The 20094-nt window shown below is 41.5% G+C and overlaps 1 protein-coding gene and 1 pseudogene across 9 annotated transcripts in view; one reads left to right on the plus strand and one right to left on the minus strand.

The window, feature by feature from the left end:
* arhgap46a (Rho GTPase activating protein 46a) overlaps positions 1–20094 on the minus strand; it is a 53075-nt gene that overhangs the window by 10059 nt on the left and 22922 nt on the right. For 5 of the 9 annotated variants that reach the window (XM_061832092.1, XM_061832091.1, XM_061832086.1 and 2 more), the window contains 2 exons: positions 18785–19264; positions 2200–3607 (listed from right to left, as the gene is read on the minus strand). In XM_061832092.1, the coding sequence (XP_061688076.1) occupies positions 2200–3607; positions 18785–19264 (1888 nt within the window). The remainder of the gene's footprint in view (positions 1–2199; positions 3608–18784; positions 19265–20094) is intronic. The other 4 variants (XM_061832088.1, XM_061832089.1, XM_061832090.1 and 1 more) reach the window with 3 other exon arrangements.
* On the plus strand, positions 15462–15580 carry LOC133508170 (5S ribosomal RNA; annotated as a pseudogene).

The raw sequence follows: 20094 nt of genomic DNA on the forward strand, positions 1-20094 counted from the left end.
ATTTCCTTTCATCGCTTCATCTTTATCGTTATGTGAAGTGAGGAGCTGAACTTTACATGCCAGGTTTGTTTAACTTTTGTTGAACATTTGTTTGTGTCGCATCTCGATCAACTCAAGCACATTCTTTCCATTTGTATTGAGTATAATGTACGAAACAGACACATGCTGTAGAACGTTTACATTACACTGTGTAAAATCTCATAGCAATGTAAAAAAATATTATTCACGGCGTTTTGCAAATGGCTGAAGTTGAAATGTTTTCAGTGAACTAGTTCAATCAAAGGTCTGACAGCAAAAACAGTGGTAAAACATAGCATCCATAATCCTAAATTCAGTGAGCGTATGTGAGCGATTTGCCAGCAAGTCTGACTAACATTCCAGGACAGGCTTAGTTTGGCCTGGTGCTCTTTGGCAGTTGACTAAAATGCAAGAACGAGAGGGGGAACTGAAAAGGCTTCCTACTAGCATTCCTCTTCTACAACTTTTGTGCCAAACCACAACCATATGGACCACAGCATCTCTCCTTCCTGAAGGTGGGAGACCATGTCCTGAATGTCTGCTCTGGCATAGGCCCAGATGCCCAAGCACAGAGCTGGCATATGAGTATAAAGTACCTACAGAGCAGAACAGATGGAGGATGGCAGGTAATGCTGGGACCGTAGCCATTTTGGTCTGCAGAGGCCACTCTGCCAATCCGGGACATATTTGGTGGTTATGTGGGGGGATTAGATTACAATCTAAAATCACTTTCACAGTGACATCTGGGAAACTGGTGCTTCATAGGTGTAACAGTAAAAGATTTCTTCATCTGCCCATTCAAGATAGACCTGTGAATTCCAGGCTGGACATTAGAGTGCATTAGAGTAAACAGGTAAGGAGGTGGAAAAAAGCCATCTCAAATGGCTAGTCCGTATGGGCCGCCTCTGCACACCGGGAGGCCATATGCAACCATGTTACTGTACAGTACAAAATTGTTGTTTTATAAGTTTTTTTTTTGGTAGCCTAAAACAGCCAGTACAATGGAAAAAAAAAAAGTTTCACTTTTATCCAAACTTATTACGCCGGTATGCTAGGTCATGGTACCATTGTTGATCTACAGTACTCGTTTTACGCAATCGCTTTCATGAGCGCTGTTACTAGTCACTAATCTGCTGCAAAAGTGAATGGCTTGACAAGAAGGACTGTTATTGTTCCAGAAATAGAATGTTTTGGAGTCCTTAAAGACTTCTGTTTTGTACCCCTCAGAGTTAATGCTGCAGCCATGCCGCTCTCTCCCTGCGCTACGTACAACAGATAATGGGTCGCTTTGTCAACCCCCCCATTCAAAATGGTCACCACCTAGGAATGGTTAGATCTAGTATTATTGTACATCTGTAACCCAGAAATATGTCAGTTCCATTCTGTGCCTGTATTTCACCACAGCCTAAGTCAGGGATCTCAAGCTCAATTTACCTTGGGGCCGCTGGAGCCAGTTTGGCTGAAGCTGGGCCTCAGCCTCGGTGCGCATGCATGTGCGTGCAATTGAAATTCTAAAAAAAAAATCCAATCTTCTCAAAAAGTCTTTTTTTTTTAAAAACATAAAATAAAAAACTAGGAAGCTGGTGTAAACAAGTCGTGTGAAAAACAACAAATAAAACTCTCCACGGCAACACTGCTGTAACTTTTACTCAATAAAAAATGTTTCTCTGCTTGCATCAAGCCTGGTTGATGTCACGCCCCGAAGAGACATACACCCCACCATGATTGGTAGGTTTATAAGCTCTGTAAACAACACTTTAATCATGCTATTCATACAAAACTTGAGGGCCACACGAATATTAAACTTTCATCATAAGGTGGGGGGCACAACATCACCTAGTGGGGTGCATATGCCCCAGGGACTGCCAGTTTGAAACCGCTGGCCTAAGTAAACAACAATGGCCAATTCTCAAGCCAACAGAGTTTATCAAAAGCTTTTTAGGTAGTAATGGAAACAATTTTTGAGTGTATTGGTCAGTCCCTATGGTCTGTTTTATCAGATATTAATTTTATTGGAGGTTTTTTTGAGGTTCCACTGTCTGCAGTAAAATAAAATCATGCTATTACTGTGAAAAAGTAAAATAAGGGATAACCTAAATGTAGAATATATATGTTTATTCAGTATGTATTTGTTTTTGTGTTATTACCTTAACACATACATTTTGGGATGCAGGGGCTTACCTGGGAGGGTAGGCCTGGAGTCTCAGGTGAAGATAGGCTGGCTTGGCTATTAATACTCATCTCCAAAGCATCAACTTTTTCATATGTCCTTTTTTGTCTCGCTGGTATCTCTAGAGCAGTCAGAGGAGCATTGCCTGCCTTAGTCAGCGAGCGGGAAGTCCCAGTGATGTCCTCTCGAGATGGGCACCTGCCGACTGACACACCCCTTCCTCCTCCTCCTCCATACCACCTTATTGAGTCGACGGGGGAGCGTGTCCGAGATACAACTACCCTGTCACCTATCTCCTGTTCGAGTCCCACTCTTACCTCCCTCATGGTGTTGGAGCGACTCACCACTTCCCTCATCTCGGCCATCAACCTCTCATTGAGAGCACACAGCTCTCCACTGCTGCCTACTGACCCAGGCCTGCCTCCTGCACCTCCACCGGTACCCATCCTTCTCCTACTCTTTCTTCTTAGACTCGGAGAGGGGCCAGTAGAGTAACCAGAATCTTGATAGTTTGCACTTGCCTGAGGTGTCAAGGAGGCGAAGTCCTGAGATGCTTGGCTGCTTTGCCTACTGTGTCGTGCCTCCATAGCACGCTGTACTGTGGCCTCAAGGACTCGCCAACTCTGCTTTTTATCCAGTGTACTTGGGCCAGGGATCCCTGCTTCTCTGTCCCGTAACTGGCCTTGAACTTGGGGCAAAGAGAGAGCCTGTGACTGAGGCTGTATTGGGACAAGATCTTGCCGGGATGTCGGCGGTACGGGGGAGCCTGATAGGAGCTGCTTGGGGTCAACATTGATCATATGTTTGATGCACTCTAGACCAGCTGGGCTGTAGTCAGAGGCAGAAGGGTTTCTCCTGTGCCTGCGAGCTGGAAGAGATGGAACGGGATGTTGGAGAAGTCTTGGTTTCTGGAGACTATGGGATGGAGTCAGGAGAGACAGTTGTTGCCCATTGAAAAGGTGTGCTCCTTCTACCTCCATGTCTATTGGGGGTTCATCATATATAGGACAGTCTGTAACTGGCTCGTCATAGATTGGGGCACTGCAAGCATACTGGGGGGAGGCTGGGCGTGGTGTACTACTCTGTGATCTATGAAGGAGTGGACTGGGTTGACTACTGTCTGATGTCACTAAACAAAAACTGCCATTACTGGCTTTTCTTAGGTGATGGGCGTGGCGTGCGTCAGCTGCCATTTTGCCACAGGGCGTTGTTTCATGGCCCTGGGTGGAGTCTAAGCATCCCCCATGGGCCTTATTGTTGGACGGGTGTAGTGTAAAGGTGCTGGCTTTGTTGAGTGCACTGTGCTGTATGAGCTCCTGCTGTGAAACTGGGGTTGGCTGGCTCCGATTCATGCTGTTCACCTTTACCAACATTGCTGCCTTAGAACCAGGTGTAGGCTGCCATCTTTGAGGGGCATCTCTGAGGGGGAAAAAAGGTGCAAAATAACGTGAATAATAGGTTCATTTGCATCATTGATAGTCATTATACACCAAGTAAGGACTGCACTCAGGGATCTTGCCTTGTTCGTATGAAATAGGCAATTAAGGATATAAATAATCAAGAATAAACTATGAAATCATTCCAATTTAAATATACTAACGGTGCAAAACAACAGCTCATTGAAGCCTACCCAGAGGAATTTTTGACAAAAGGACTGCAAGTGAAGGCTGACATTTTTTAAACTCATCTATTTTCATATAAATGACTTGTACTATAACAAAAACAAAGTACATTTTGAAGAAAACAGAAAAAGTGCAGCCTGTAGAGAAGTCAGAATTCCAGTAGGTCTGAGCTGAAAACCTCTTTATTTGGGTTCAAGGGTTAGTTCTTCTCTTTCTGCTTGAGTGGCTGAACAAACTCCAAGCATCAATCTGGTCACAGTACTCTGGTCTATTGCCTTTGTGTCTGCAGCATCATAAGCTTATCCTGAAATCAGGATTCATCCTTCATCAGGCTTGCCCTCTTAAACAAACTCTTTAGTTCAGTTCAAAAGCTGTTTAGGCATGACAAATAACATTTGAAGCACCAGACATAAGATAAGCATACATAAGGTCATAAGTCTAACACAGGCTTACCTCTGTAGTCAACGCTGACGTGATTAATTAGACCAAAAGTTGATAACCCCCTTTAGTGTTAATTCGAACGTAAATGCAGTGACAGTCACGGCAAAATCAATCGTCTTCTTTTTCCAAGAGCAATCCTATCAGTGGAGAAATGGTTTGTAACGGCAGGAAGAGGACGCAAAGGGAGGAAAGAGGCAATGTGACCCCCCTCCTCCACATCTCTCTGGAACAATGCTGAAACAGTTTTCCCCTGAGGTCCAAAGACCAATGGCAAACTTCCTTTAAGCTCTCCTAGCCTTCTCTCACTCTCTTTCTCTCGAGACCCACAGCTTGAGTCACACCAATTCAGCAGTTTGATTGGCTCTTGCCTTCAAACACTCGCACGGACTCACCATTTAAGTGATGCCTATAAACAGCTGGATCCACGCCACCTGGCACATCACCAAGACAGCCACTGCTGCTACAAAAGGCCCCAAATCACTCACCTCACAGACCTCACTCAAGACAGTTTACAGCCCGATACACAACAGGACACAGACATGCGTGAATAGCTGAAGTGCAAAGTTTGTTTGTTACAAGTAAGTGTGACTTTGTAAGCTAACACAAGGAAGTTAAAGGGGATTGAGAGGTGACAGCTGCTAAGTTGAAAAAACAATGTTGGTACTCTTTAAAGCACAGTATGTTTTGTAACTGTAGTCATGTCAGGTTGTATAACATGAGACAAACATGACTGAATTATTTGCTTTTACAATACTTTTACAATTAGCCAGAGAAAACAGCAACTCACCCCTAAGAAATATCAAAGTTCTTCTTCTGATAGGCCAGATAACCCAAAAGACCTCACACATGAGACCATAATGTGCAAATCACTGTTTCCTTATCTGTAACCAAATCAGGCCTCAAACAAATCAACATCTGGGGTTCACGCAATGGTCAACATGAATCTCCCTCCTGTATACTTGATGGGTGAGATTCTTTACTTGACCAAAACAGTCTTCCCTTTTTGCCACATAAACAGGAGCTGGTAGCCCAACTTCATGATGTGATTTTCTTCGCTTATGATTCAGATCCCTGCAATTTAATAATTGCATCTCGGTACATGTTTTTAAAATTCATGCATGTTTTTAAAATTCTTTACTTGCTCCTTTCAAAATGGTATTTGTAATGACCCATAATTCCTTGCTTAATACATTTACTTCCATTATTATACGTTTACTCAAGATAGGAAATAAGCATACAGTAAATTCCAACAGTAATGTGTATATTGCATACGAATTTACATTAGGTCACAGAAAGCTGAGGACCTTGCACCAGGATGTGATTTTACTTTAGTGAAAGGTGGTCAATCGTCTTCACGGCCACAGCCACAGTAAGACCAAAATAAAGAGAAAAGTTCTATTTTCTAGTTTAGCTGGTTTGTGTTTTACAACAAATCAGAATGGATTTAAATAGGTATCCAATGTGCTTGTGTAAGATGAGCTACGGGGATGCGCTGGAGACATCAAGTTCTTTATCAAGACATGAGTGAAAAGGCACATTTTTTTTCACTTAATGTAAATAAGTGAATATGTATGTTGTGATCCACTTTTTGTTAATGATGTGCTTTTTTAATTATTATTTTTCTACTGTCTTGCAAATAATTTTGCAGAGCCTTATAGCACCAGAGACCCAACAATGAAGTCACTGTACTTTTCGCTACAAAACCATCACTAGCTGTTCTCACAGATGTTGCTTGCCTGTTTTATATATATGTATGTGTTTGTTTGTAAAGAGCAGTTACAATATTTTTTGATGTTAAATTATCCCGGCTATCTTCGGGTAGGAGCCAGGGTACACCCTGAAATGGTCCCCAGCCAATCACAGGGCACAGAAACAAACATTCGCACTCAAAACCACACCTAAGGGAAATTTAGAGTCTCCAATTAAGGCATGTTTTTGGGAAGTGGGAGAAAACCTGAGTGCCAAGAGAAAGCCCACACAGGCACAGGGAGAACAAGTAATCTCCACATAGGCATGGCCAGGATTTGAACCCCAGTCCTCAGAACTGTGAGGCAGACGCTTGAAAGTACAGCCATTTTCTGTACCGTTTATTCTCATTACGGTGGCGAGTGTGATGGAGTCTATCCCAGCTATCTGTGGGCCAGAGGCAGGGTACATCCTGAACTGATAGCCAGCCAATTGCACAGATAAGCTAACAACCATTTGCACTGACTAAAACCAACGGGCAAGATGCAGGTAGCATGGGATCGATTCCCACTTTGTGATGGTGTTGATAAGTGCCCCGTGACCGACTGGCGACTATGACGTATGATGGATGGATGTAGTCTGCCCTTCGCCTGAAGTTAGCTGGGATAGGCTCCAGCACTACTGGCATACATTATTTCTTCTAAATAAATGATTTTTCAAGCAATTGTGTCAAATTGTATAACTTCTCATGACACATTTGAGCGCTCACGGAACATTAATGTGCTTTGGCACACTGGCTGAGAATCGCTGCACTAGACACTTCTCCTCTCAGTGTTTTGTTTGAAGTTATGTCAATGTGCAGTATTTTAGACAGCACACCAAGGAAGGGAACTGACGTTATCATTAGTTAATTGATTAAGTGGTGTATCCATATTGTGTTTATTCAACTTCTTCCCGACCCAACCTTCTCTAAGTCTGGACTCCAGTCTGGATCTGTACATGGAGGCCAATTTTATTTGCATTTCATACTTTGGTTAGAAATTTATTTTCCAAATACTCAGAACTAACTTCTCGTAAGTTTTCGTTTTTGACATTGTTGCCAAAACATTGAGCAAGATTAGAGCATTTGAGTTTTAAAGGAAAAGGTCATGTCAATAGCAATGTTTTGTGACTTATCAGGCGTTAAGCTTATACCGACACCAAGCAGCATAGGCGAAACAAAGAAACAATCTCTGAGTCAGCACCAAGGTCAGCAAATTATAGTAAACATGCTGTGAAAAGATGACTGGAAGTTGTTGTCCATACAGAAACAAAAATAACAAATCGGTAGATGCTGGGAATCATTCTAATTGCGTTCTTTGATTAGATCAATTAGGCAGTAAAATACACTCAGAAATAGCTATCCAAAATTCCTCTGTAAGTAAAGAACAGACAAATTCGTTTAAAATATACTGTATTACTATTACTACGACTGAGTGTTCCATATAGGATCTAACAAGTCATTTTCAGCAAAAATAATAGCTCTCTAAGACCAATTGTTCAAGAGCTTTGACATTGAAGAGAATTTCAATTTTGTAAATTTAAAGCAACGATGTGTTACAGATTAAGAAATGTCGCGGCCCGGGTTTAACCTGCCAACTTTACAAACTACTTACTACTGCCCAGTTCTTTTATTCTGGTCGAGGTAACACTTCAATGATTTGAGCTGGATGAAAAGTTCAACAATTTGTTAAAACAATTCAAATTCAAATGCCAAGGTTGTTGAAGGTTCATTGGTGGGATCTCCTACACTTGGTTTAGAAGAACGCCCATGGAGAAGAGCCCACTGAAGTTCTTGTCCGCTTGCTTTGTGGCCAAAACTACTTTCCGTGCTTACGCCACACAGTCTCACAACAATCCTATCTTTGCCTCAGTGTCTGGGAGCAATCGTAAATTCAGTCAGGCACTCCCTACGCGCCTTGAGATTGTGGCACTCAGAGATCAAGTGTGTTCCATTTTCTATAGCTTTACTAATAAACATAGTGGCCATTTGTCGAGATATGTCAGTCGTGTTGCTTGTGTCGAGTGGCACGCACGTGCGTGCACACACATCACATATGCACACACACACACACACACACACACCACACACACACACACACACACACACACACACACACACACTCACGCACATTAACATCACTGGGTTACAGAAGGTTCCGGGGTGCAGAGGGCGCGCCCGAAGTGAATGTCCCAACGTACCCTTTGCTGATATCTTAACGTTTATTGTGTTGGTGCAACTATGTGTAATGGAATTGTAAGTTTATAAGGATATCTGGGTGTGTATCTGTTCATGCAGTGTTGTGTAAGCGTGTAGCCAGTACTTTCTATCACTTGCTGTTGATCACTGGCACACTTTGCTGGATAGCAGCATCGAGTTTAGTCTGATGTTGATAAATCTCATGTGGCAGCCAATAGAGGGTTGTTTGGCATATTTGATCACAATCCAAAGACATCATGAATTTAGAACAGCACGTCCATTGAAACCAATCTTCGATCAGATAAATAAAGTATGATTACAAAGCCCTGAACTAAAAGAGTACAATTGTGAGAAAATACAACAGGCGGGAAACTGGAGACCAATATGTGTGTGAGGGAGACCAGGGCCACGAGAAGATGGGAAGGGCATGTATAAATTAGGAGGGGTTGGGATTAGTTGTGGTAGAGTGCAAGCAAAGGAATGAGGGAGAAAGTTGGGATTCCACAGAGCTCTTTCAAGTGGCATTTGTGGCTGTGTGGGGATTGTCAAACAATAGATGGTTGTGCCATCGTCACGGAGACGCCTTTGTAAATGACAACGATGCGAAGAGTGCAAGGGGGAGGAGAGGACTGAGGCAAAACCTGAAGAGTTGGTCAAACAAGCCTAGACTTAGTTCTGAAATACAGATGGTCATTGGTCGCAGCAAGCAGCACAACAATTCATGACACAAAGTAACAAAATGTTTAAATCATTTTTATCACAAGATAATTGCTCCATTTGGTCTTGAAGAGAAAGGACGTTCACACCGACACTATGCCATAATAATAGTGATAATAACCTTCATTCAGAGCCAGACAAAAGCATTTGAGACCTTTAAACGTCATATAAAAATATAGGGTCAAATTAACTTTGAGGCCCTTTAGGAAACCTGCATCATAATCTGATTAGTTTTAGAGGCAGCAAATCAACTTCATGATTGGGAAACGTCAATTAGTTTCATCAGCTCTATGTCTTATACCCACGCATGTTTGGATAATCATCTCACTGACCAACTAAATATACACCTTAAAATAGTGACAAAGTTCTCTCCATTCTTTCCTGCTTTGAGGATCTCTTGGTGGAAGGTTATCCCCCTCGAAAGATAAACAGGTTAACGGGTGTGATTTGTTCTTGAATAGAGTATACGTGCTGGGGATAGTGTCTGGAAAACCAGATGTTATTATTAACTGCAGCTCAAAAGGAAGAGGAAATTAATTTGTACAAGCCATGCTTCTGCTACACAAACACCTCAGAACCCGGGCCAATGGGATTCCAGGTTTCTCTGTGCAGGAAAACACTGGAAAGGACAGAGGACAATGCAGTAGCCGGGAGCCTTAAAAAAATAAAATCTTTTTGGCTGCTTTTTAGTTCTCATCATCTCCTGACAGTCACATGTCGCACAACAGCTGAAGTGACACACCTCAATTTGAGCCAAGATGTCTACCAGCTGTGCATGTCCCTGGCTCTGGAAGCCTGGGTGCCGTTGTTAGGAGGGGCAAGATGGACTCTGTCGTATCATATTGAAAGGTTAGCATGAAGCAAGGATTGGTAGAAATACCTCTGGAATTTGAAAGTGTAGCCCCAGCTCTATTTGTAAGAATATATCTATTACAGAACACTCATTATTCAACCTTCAAAAATAGTCCCAGAAAGTCTTGCTAGCACTGTAAACCAGGAACAGAAAGGAGCTATTAATAAATAAAATGAGCAGCGATCACTGCTTGGAGTTTTTGCCACTGATACAGCACGAGAGTGGTTGAAAATAGTCTTGGAAAAAAATCTCAAGTAGAATAATACTTGAAATATATTGCCATGTGAAGTCTCAGACAAGAGAGCCACCACAGAAATCACTGTTAAGGATAAAGATGTAAAACAAGACACGACCAGAGCTCTATCAGTACAACAGAATTACGTTGAACTTTAGTTTGTCTAAGGAGAGACGAAAAAAAGATAACTGAATTTACTATTGTGGACAGGCTCACAGCAATGTGGAAAAAAAGTGGAAAATTAGCAAACAACACCAGAAGCTGAAATAAAACAGGTATTTGCAGTGAACATAAAACTGCATTGGCTTGATCCTTAAAGTGGCGACAGTTGAAAAGCACCAAAGATGTCCGTTGCATGCTTGTAGACAAAAAGTGACTCAACAACTTAAAACAACTACCAGTATTTCAAACTTCACACCCCCTTCTGTCCTCAATGAGCCAAACTGTGATTACGTCTACATGACTCACTGCCAAACAGTCATAGGAGCATGTGGAGAAGTTTGCTTGAGTTAGAATTTTTATAAATTTTCTTCCTTACACGTACATAAAAAACCTTGTAAAAAACCCTGTGTAAAAGAAATGGAAATGGTAGCCAATAATTGTGGAGGAGTTCTCAATGTCACCATTGCCTGATTCGTTGATTCAACCATAAAAAGATAAGATTAATACAGTGGGTACAAAAAGTATTCAGACATACTTAATTTTTTCTTTTTAACTCTGATGTATTGCATTTCTTTTCAATGAGTTATTTATTTTTATTTAATATTTTTTTTGGTTTTGTCCTCATTAATGTACATACACCACCCTGTATATTTACACCACTTTATATTGACAGAAACAAACAAAATTGACTTTGATTTATTCAAAATGATGTGAAATACTATACAACAATAAGTATTCAGACCCATTTTAGCAAATGACTACAGTATAATAAAGAGTGAAAAAATTAAGGGGCTATGAAACTTTCCGTAGCCACTGTAGTTCAAAGAAGAGGGGTGCTACAGAATAAGGAAGTGAAAGCGATAAGACTTTTTATAAGATGCTTATTTGAACAGCCAGTGAGAGACACAAATGTACATACAGTGAAGAAAATAAGTATTTGGACACCCTGCTATATTGCAAGTTCTTCCACTTAGAAATCTCAGAGGGGTCTGAAATTTTCATGGTACGGGCATGTCCACTGTGAGAGAGATAATCTAAAAAGAAAAATCCAGAAATCACAATGTATGTTTTTTTCAACGATTTATTTGTGTGATACAGCTGCAAATAAGTATTTGAACACCTGAGAAAACCAATGTTAATATTTGGTATAGTATCCTTTGTTTGCAATTACAGAGGTCAAACATTTCCTGTCGTTGTTCACCCAGTTTGCACACACTGCAGGAGGGATTTTGGCCCACTCCTCCACACAGATCAGACTGGTTTCTAGGCTGTCGCTGCGAAACATGGAGTCTGAGCTCCCTCCAAAGATTTTGTATTGGGTCTGGAGACTGACGCGTGCGCGCGACTGAGTAACGGATTCTCGGCTGGGTTCCTCAGAGCCGCCCCCATCGCAAAGCCCAATGCGCAGCCTTCGCAGAAGCTGTGACCGCCGAACGCGACGCCTCAGCCTGTGTGGCTGATTTTCGCCGCCATGGTATATAAGGAGGAGGTGGAGCCAAGCCATGCTCCTTTAGGGGTATGTTCAAAGCCGCCGCAGTACGCGATGAACACTATCGAGACAAGGCTGAGTGAGACATTGTTGGCTGGGCGACGCGGACATCAACACATTTCATACGCGGATCTTTTGCTATGTTATGAGAGAGACCGATTACATGGTCCACCCCAAACTATTTTTTATTTTTTAGTAGCTGTATACACACCTACCTGTTATTTGGAACCCACGAAGCTCTCGTCCTCTGCACCCATGCAATCTATTTTTCACAACGAACAGGGTCTCTTTCAAACTTATGAAGGGTAATTCAATTCTCCCGAGTGTTCAAGCAATGTCCAGCAATGCAATGAGCCGGCATTTTGGCTAACACGAAGGAACAACGAGCAACCTTCCCAGAGGTAAAACTAATGGAAACAAACGAGTTCACGAGGGGGCGCCGCTGTCCTTTACGTCACTTCCTGCTTCTTCTCGAAAACAAATCCTTGAGAGGATTTTCATGGCGGGAGTTACAAAAAGCTGTATATGTCAAAATCATGTTTTGTGGTGAAAAAAACACATGGGACCATATTGGCTGTGGGTTTTTCATTAATAATATACCAACAGGCCCACTTTAACCACAGACTGCTGGAGACAAATTCCTTTTGTTGTTACATACTCGGCCATTAAAGCTGATTGTCATTCTGATTGACAGTTTTTCTCACCAGTTTTATTTACAAAGCAGATTTCAATTGCTCAATTATATACTACATTAGTGTAAATTCACTCGCAAAGACTAGGGCGAGGGGGAGATAGATGGGAACAGTTGGGGCTCGGCGCAGGGAGAGCCAAAAAGTACAAATTATAGATTTAACAAACAGGATCATGTCTTCCTGGAAAGAGAGCGTTTGGTTTACACCAAGTTTTGAGTGTGAGCTTTTCTCCCAGTCTTTGTGGTCTATTATGCACCCATAACTTGCCCATAAGACAAATGAGTACCATGATCCACATGTGAACCATGTAGGCCATCCTACACAAAACTGCCATGTATCAGCTCGAGCAGCGCTGCTGAAAGTAGAAAGCTCGGTGGATGGAAGCCCACACACAGAAACAATATAGTGTGCAAACTATGTGCAGCGAAATCCCATTAAGACTGTCCTAACTTTGACAACAATAAACAGATATATGAATTGAAATGAGGGTGAAATTTAATGTAGATGTTGAACTAGGTTATGTATAAGACTTCGTAATCCTACATCAAGGGACGTGATCAGTTTGTGTGTTTCCCGCAGCATTAACCACTTCGGACAGGCATGTTTCCCCATGTAAACCACAGCTTTCCATGCATCCCAAAGTACCCCAAAGTTCCCAGGACATGTGATTCCTTGCATTACAAACATACACATTTAATTGTGGCAGGCCACCACAAATTTATTTCGGCTTTTGCTGCAAGAATTTGTGCCCTGATGTGCCCTGGGTCTTCTTCTAGATGAGTACTTTTGATTTGTTGCTATAAATCACTTTTACTTAGTTAAACAAAATCGTAATGACGCATCATTTGTTAACACAATATCATAAAATCCCTGGAAAACTGAAAAAAAAACCCAAAAAAACAAAGAATGCATAGCACACACATATGACACACTTAACATCCGTGTCTAGCAATGGCAATGGCATTCGATGATGGGCAAAAAGAAACATTATAGATTATGTCAATAAATTTAAGAGATTTGCTCCTCATGCAAGAAACGCATTTTACTCAATCGGAAGAAAAAGCCTCATTGACTACTTTCACTCAGGTTTTCAAAGGCTTTTTGTAATTGTAGAAAAAGAGTCGCCACAATATTAGTCCATGAAGGACTAGTTTTTACAATAAACAGTGCAATATCGGATCCAGAAGGCTTATAGATAATTATACAGGCCACAGTATAGATAGGTTTCCAATTACCGGTAGTGACACACTAGATGGCGGACAAGGCAATCCTGGGACAGTGGCGACGTCATTGGAACTCTATATTTAGCAAGCTTTACACAATTCTTAATATACATATATGTGCCAAATAAAAATGACCCAGCCTTTTTACCCATGGTTTTTTCACACTTGTTAAACCTGTCAGCCTATTCTATAATTATTATGTGAGGTGATTTTAACCGGACGGCACGGTGGCGTAGCTGTAAAGCGTCAACCTCACAGTTTTGAGGTCCAGGGTTCACTCAGGGCCCCGCCTGTGTAGAGTTTGCATGTTCTCTCAGTACCTGCGTGGGTTTTCTCCTGGCGCTCCGGCTGCCTCCCACAGCCCAAAAACATGCATTCATTGGAGACTCTAAGCTACCCATAAGTTTGAAAGTGAGTGTGAATGGTTGTTTATTTCTTTGTGCCCTGCGAATGGCTGGCAACCAGCCTACTGCCCCATGACAGCTGGTATAGGCTTCAGAACTCCTGCGACCCTTGTGAGGATAAGTGGCTAAGAAAATGGATGGTCGGATTTAAACCTTACTCTAAATCCTCTGAAAGATCACTCAAATCTCAAAAATATATCACTTACATTCTTAATTTCTTTGCATTTATTTATTTATTCAAACAGTTGTATTTTTATTGAGATATTTTAATTGAATATAAGATACTCCTTAAGTGTTATTTCATCTTAAAATGGCCCCCCACCCACCCAAAAGCCCCAGCCAGTCACCAAACACCCATCACCACAAATATATTCTGGTCCTGTGGGGAACACTGGACTTTTGTCAATGAGAAACTGATCCTCTATCATGCTGCACTTACTAGGAGCAGATACATAGAGACAAAACAGAAGGATAGACACCAAACATGACTTACTTGTGAATAACACACGGATGTGCTGTTTGGCAACATTTCAAAATGTCTTATCTATTATGAGCAGATGTTATTGATGTCCCAAAACCCAAAGGAAGCCGGGAGTGGAACAACTAGAATGTCCAAGCGCCACAGAGAACTGCTTTGTTTTTCAAAAGCCACAATCTCGACTAAGACCTCAGCAATAAAGATACGTAAACCAACAGAGAAATGTAATACAGAAGATAGACTCAAAATAGAATATGAAAATATTCCATGTCTACACCAAAGGGTCAAACTCGCTTTCATAAAGCAAGGAAAAATTATGTGAAACCACAAACCACCCTTCCAACTTGATATTTATTTTATTTTATCTTTCTCCCGTCCTCATTCATCTATGTCACTATCAATAAAGTGAAGCTCTGCCTATAGACAAGTATGTCAAAGGGTTTGTTTTCGTCCATTTTGACTGTCACAACAAAACTCAAAATATTATTTTTTATCTTTGAGGAGCAGTTTTACTAACAATTTGTCCGCTTGAGAAGCAATTTCAAATTTTAAGGAGCAGGATTTTGGAGCTCATTTGCACAGGGACCCGAAGCAAGGATTTTATTAAATAGAAATCCGACAACATAATGCAGTCCTACTGAAAATTCTGTCGAACAATTGATTGTTTGGATAAACTATAATTTTTGCTTGTATAAAGAGGTATTTTGAATAGCAAAGAGAAAAATAAAAGAGAAAAAAAGACCTCCATTTAATAACATATGACTCATTGGTTTCTTTTTTTAAATATAATTAACAATTTGTGCTTCTTAAATTGACATTGTTTATAAATAAGCCATTAATTGATGAAAAAAAAACTATATATTTTCACTTAAGCAGCTATTATTTTACCATTGTATGACACATTAATACATCATGTCTGTGACTTCACTAACTAAAAAGGACCTGTATGCACTGCTATTGTCATGTGACAGTGTACTTGTCACAGCAATAAACAACTAACATATTTGACAGTATTAAGAATCAAGCGAAAGAGATTACCGCCATGCTACCCTGAGAATGCCCGATCTCGTCAGATCTCGGAAGCTAAGCGGGTTTGGCCCTGGTTAGTACTTGGATGGGAGACCGCCTTGGAATACCAGGTGCTGTAAGCTTCTCTACCTGGCTAGATGCAGAAGGGTTGCGTCAGGAAGGGCATCCGGCGTAAAACTGTGCCAAAAAAATATGCGTTCATCTAAAATGACAGGCTGTGGCGACCCCTAACGGGACAAGCCAAAAGGAAAAGAAGAACAATCAACAGAAAGACATTCCGCAGCCGTTGGTCTACGCTATGATACCAAGGTAGACTAATGATGTCACTGATTTGTGCTATGTTAACTTGACCTTCGACTCTTGGGTCCGAGGACATGATGTCTTACTCGGCGGAGAGAAAGATCTGTGTTACAACGGGGAGTGCTCGCCTTGCATTTCACTGTGAAATGTTCCCAGACTTTTGCCACTTTTCCTTTTCTCAATTCAGCATCGCATTGCATCTTGCAAACTCTTCCCACTCCGCTACCGAATAGCTTCACTTCCACCCACGCATCGGTGACATAAGCGCATTGAGTCCCATATGCCCCTCTGTCCTCCGTTTCTGCAACCAGCAAAACTGATTCGCAGTTTTACTTTTCAAGTCAAGATTTTCAGTGTTTTTAGAAGCACAAAATGCAAACTTTGGTGTGCAAACCGTGACGCTAGACTGCTTGATTCAAGCCATGCACATTTCACCTCGGCTGTGAATCGTGACATGGTTTCTAATTTCTTGGCAAGGTATTGAGTTAGGGTTAGGTTTGGTGAGCATGTGCGAGGCCCATATGGCGAAACACAGTGGTGCCTTGTGATACAAGTAAAATTTGTTGAGTGACCACGCTCTGAACTCAAAATACTTATACAGTGGTACCTCTACTCATGAACGTCTCTAGTAGCAAAAAAATTCAGGTTACGAAACGCCTCCTTAAAAAAATATTGTCTCTAGTTAAGAAGGGAAATTCAGGATACGAAACGCACAAATAGGCGTAAATTCGCAGCCCCCAAATTCCACCAAACGTAAACATCCTGTATCTTGGTTTGTGGCACGATGGAGCTGCTCTCCCATGGGCTATTGCCGTAGCATCTTTCTGGCATCCCATCGGCTAGAAGGGATGTGAATCTTTATACACTATGCTTTTTGTTTGCCTTTGACACTCAACGAATCACACGGGAGCGTTTCAGACAATGTCACATGCTAGCACACGTTGGTAAAGTACAACTTTTTTGTGAGCTTTTCATTTGTGTTTATTGCAACTTTATTCATCATTCATCCCCAAGAAACTTCAGCGGAATTAAGTTGTGAGTGTGCGGACATTTGTATGTATGTTTTCGCTCAAACTTTTGCCTCTGCCTCTGTCCCCCACAATAACTTTTCCTTGTCATTCACTCTCATCTTCGCCCAATGGCATAGGTAAATGAACGTTATTCTTATTATTCTTTACATTATGTACTTTGAATGCTTAGTTTTTGTGGTGGTGTCGGAGGGCTTGGAATGGATTAGCTTATTTATATGTAAAAAGTGGTTCTACTTACAAGAAACTCTCATTACGAAACGACTTCCAGAACAAATCAATTTTGTAGGTAGAGGTACCACTGTATAGCAAATCATATATTCTCATTGAAATGAATGGAAATGCCATTAATCCATTTTCAGCTTCTTACGTCACCCCAAAAAACAACAATTGCAATTTGTATTCATTGAGTAAAAATAGCACTCTATAATAATAATAAATAAATAATAATAACATGAAAAATAAATAACTGAGTACTACTGTAAATCTGCATGTGTTGCTGCAGCATTAATATTCAATGTTACTTTAAAGGTTTATAGAACCACAAAACAAATGTTATTTGGTGTTAAGACACAGGACCAAAAGACTAGGGTACGGGGTTGTTTTAAATATAAATGGTGTATTAGTTAAACTGGCACTGACAATAAAGATCCTGAAGCCTTGTTTTTAAAAGAACTGCTCACAATTTGCCAGTGAATTGAGTTCACTGCCATAACACACCGATGCTACAGTATCTCGAGTTTGCCCTTGCAATTCAAAGCAAAGAAAGTGGCCAAATGAAAAGGTGTATTAGTTTAATTAGCACTGACAATAAAGATCCTGAAGCCTTGTTTTTAAAAGAACTGCTCACAATTTGCCAGTGAATTGAGTTCACTGCCACAACACACCGATGCTACAGTATCTCGAGTTTGCCCTTGCAATTCAAAGCAAAGAAAGTGGCCAAATGATGGCATGTAACTCAACAGGCTCACAAGTTAATCACTTGTACATCAAGGCACAACTTAATGGTATTGAGCACCAGTGGGCAAAACACTCTTTAGCACCTAAGAACACAGCTGACCATTGTTTTAAGAAATAGAGAGCAAGGGTTCTGGGAAAGGTTGAGTCACTAGGGCAGAGTGGAACCCAGTGGGCAGTTTTAGCTCTACGCTCACACTGCAAGACATACAGCAGTTTAATTCTTAAGACATGACTAAGCAATTAGTTCATCCTGTAATTCTATCTAATTGTAAATGATAAGGACACAGAGCCGAAGAGTGTGAAAGAGCCAAAGTCCCCATTCGATTCCTTTGAAAATTGAGTCGCGTTTTCCTTGTTCGTATGCAGCTGGAATGTCGCGGCTTGGCTTGTTATTAATCACAGGCAATGCTCTCTTACTTGCCTCCCATGTAACCGCACAAACTCTCATACTTAGAGGCCTTACAGTCTTTGATAGCCTGGGGCGGAGATTTGTTTTAGGAAAATAAAATGGGCAGTGGAGCAGAGAAGCTCCGGGTGCTGGTCAGTACACAGAAGGACACAAGAATAGTTGCAGTGGCCATTTGCCAGATGAAACAGATGTGGCACGCACGGAATCTAAGGGAGGAGATGGTGGTTTAGATGCGGCCACAACATGAAACATATGATGTGTTCTCTGAATGACTTACTGTCGGGGCCATTCTACCAAGGATAGAGGAGGGAATGTTGCACCCTACAATATGTATAACTGAGCATTCTCAGCATTTGTTGAAAGAGCTGCCTTATGTTCAAAGGCAGTATAGAAAATAAAACATAGAATGCATGGAACTTAGATAAGTGAAGGAAAATGGAAACAGTTTGAGATTGACCCAGATGGTCAAATGTCAAAATAATGCTTTGACTTCTCGTCTTAGAAGCATTTTAAAGCAATTGTGACACATTCTATGATCAGAGTTTCCCCTGGTAACCTGATCTACAACGTTAAACCACAATTCCCACTCCACTTACTGTCCAGACAACTGCAGTATTATCTGGGTTTACCTCTGTGGTTCTTTGTTTTCGCTGCTGGATCCGTCTGCCTGTGACCTGACATCCACTCCTGGGTCCAGCTCTAGTTTAGAAGTCACCTCGGTTTTCTCAGGGTTGTCTCCATCATGTTGAGGCAGAGCGGTGGATTGACCCTGACTCCCCACACTGGTGATACTCCCTGTGGTCACATGCTGCTGCTCCCTCTCCACAGCCACTCCCGCTCGCTTGGCCTCACTACAGCGCTTCATAGCTTGAAGCTGTGAGAGGGGCACTATATCTGCTCCTTGTGGCCGATGCCAGACTGTGCGGCGCCCTGTAGAGTTGTAGTAGTAAAAGCGGCCACTTTGGGAGTCAAAGAGCTCCCACCACTGGTTACCATCTGCCTGGCGAACAGGAGCACCTAGAGGAGGATCCCAGCCGCACTCCCCAGTAGTCAAGTTCACATACATGCGCTCACGGGAGCGTGGCTCCAGGATCTCCACCCAATCAGAGCTAGATGAAAACAAGAAAAAGACAAAAAAAAATGTATCCATCAGGGAAAATTGTAAAATTACATAGCCATAAACCTCAACAGTTGAATAATTGATGAAACAGTTACAATACCATCCTTTCCTGGAATCTGAGAATTCTTCAAAAAACACTCTAATAATGGATGTAGATTGTTTTAAACCCAAACGTGACAGTTAGAGTTGTTGTCTATGTAGTATGGATCCAGTTTTTAAAAATATAGAATTGCTACCGCTCTGTTTAGTAGGCTTCGAATGATGTCATTTATTTGGAAGGTAATAGGCAACAGTGCAGTGATGGTGCTTGTGTGTTTGCTCTGAATACGGTGACAGGTGGACACACCCAGTGAGCCACCAGGCATGGAGTCAGCAGGGTACAAAGAGAAACATATGCGGTTGAGTGCCACTAACACAAAAACCACTGCGCTTAGCTACAATCACAGAGTAACAACAGCCAATTCAGCAGAATACATGTGCACCGAACCCACCCCCCCCAAGTAAAAACACCAACAAAAACAAGATAACATACAAAAAAAGACTGTAGCGAGGCTCAGAAATAAAAATGCTGAAAATACATTCAGGGGCCACACAGTTTCTAGAAAATAACAAAGGTCACAGTCGTACAGATAAACTTTGAACACAGTCACAAAAGCCAGACCATTAACTGTATTTCACATTTCACTGTATTTACACTATATGGCGCTAATTGCATAGCAACTCAATGATATGCCCAATGAATAGTTTGTATCTGTTGTGCTACTATAGTTTAAGTCTCCTGATCTAGTTCCATTATCTTGACTGTGCTGAAATATGTGG

Source organism: Syngnathoides biaculeatus, chromosome 10, assembly GCF_019802595.1.
Source record: "Syngnathoides biaculeatus isolate LvHL_M chromosome 10, ASM1980259v1, whole genome shotgun sequence".
Lineage (NCBI taxonomy): Eukaryota > Metazoa > Chordata > Actinopteri > Syngnathiformes > Syngnathidae > Syngnathoides > Syngnathoides biaculeatus.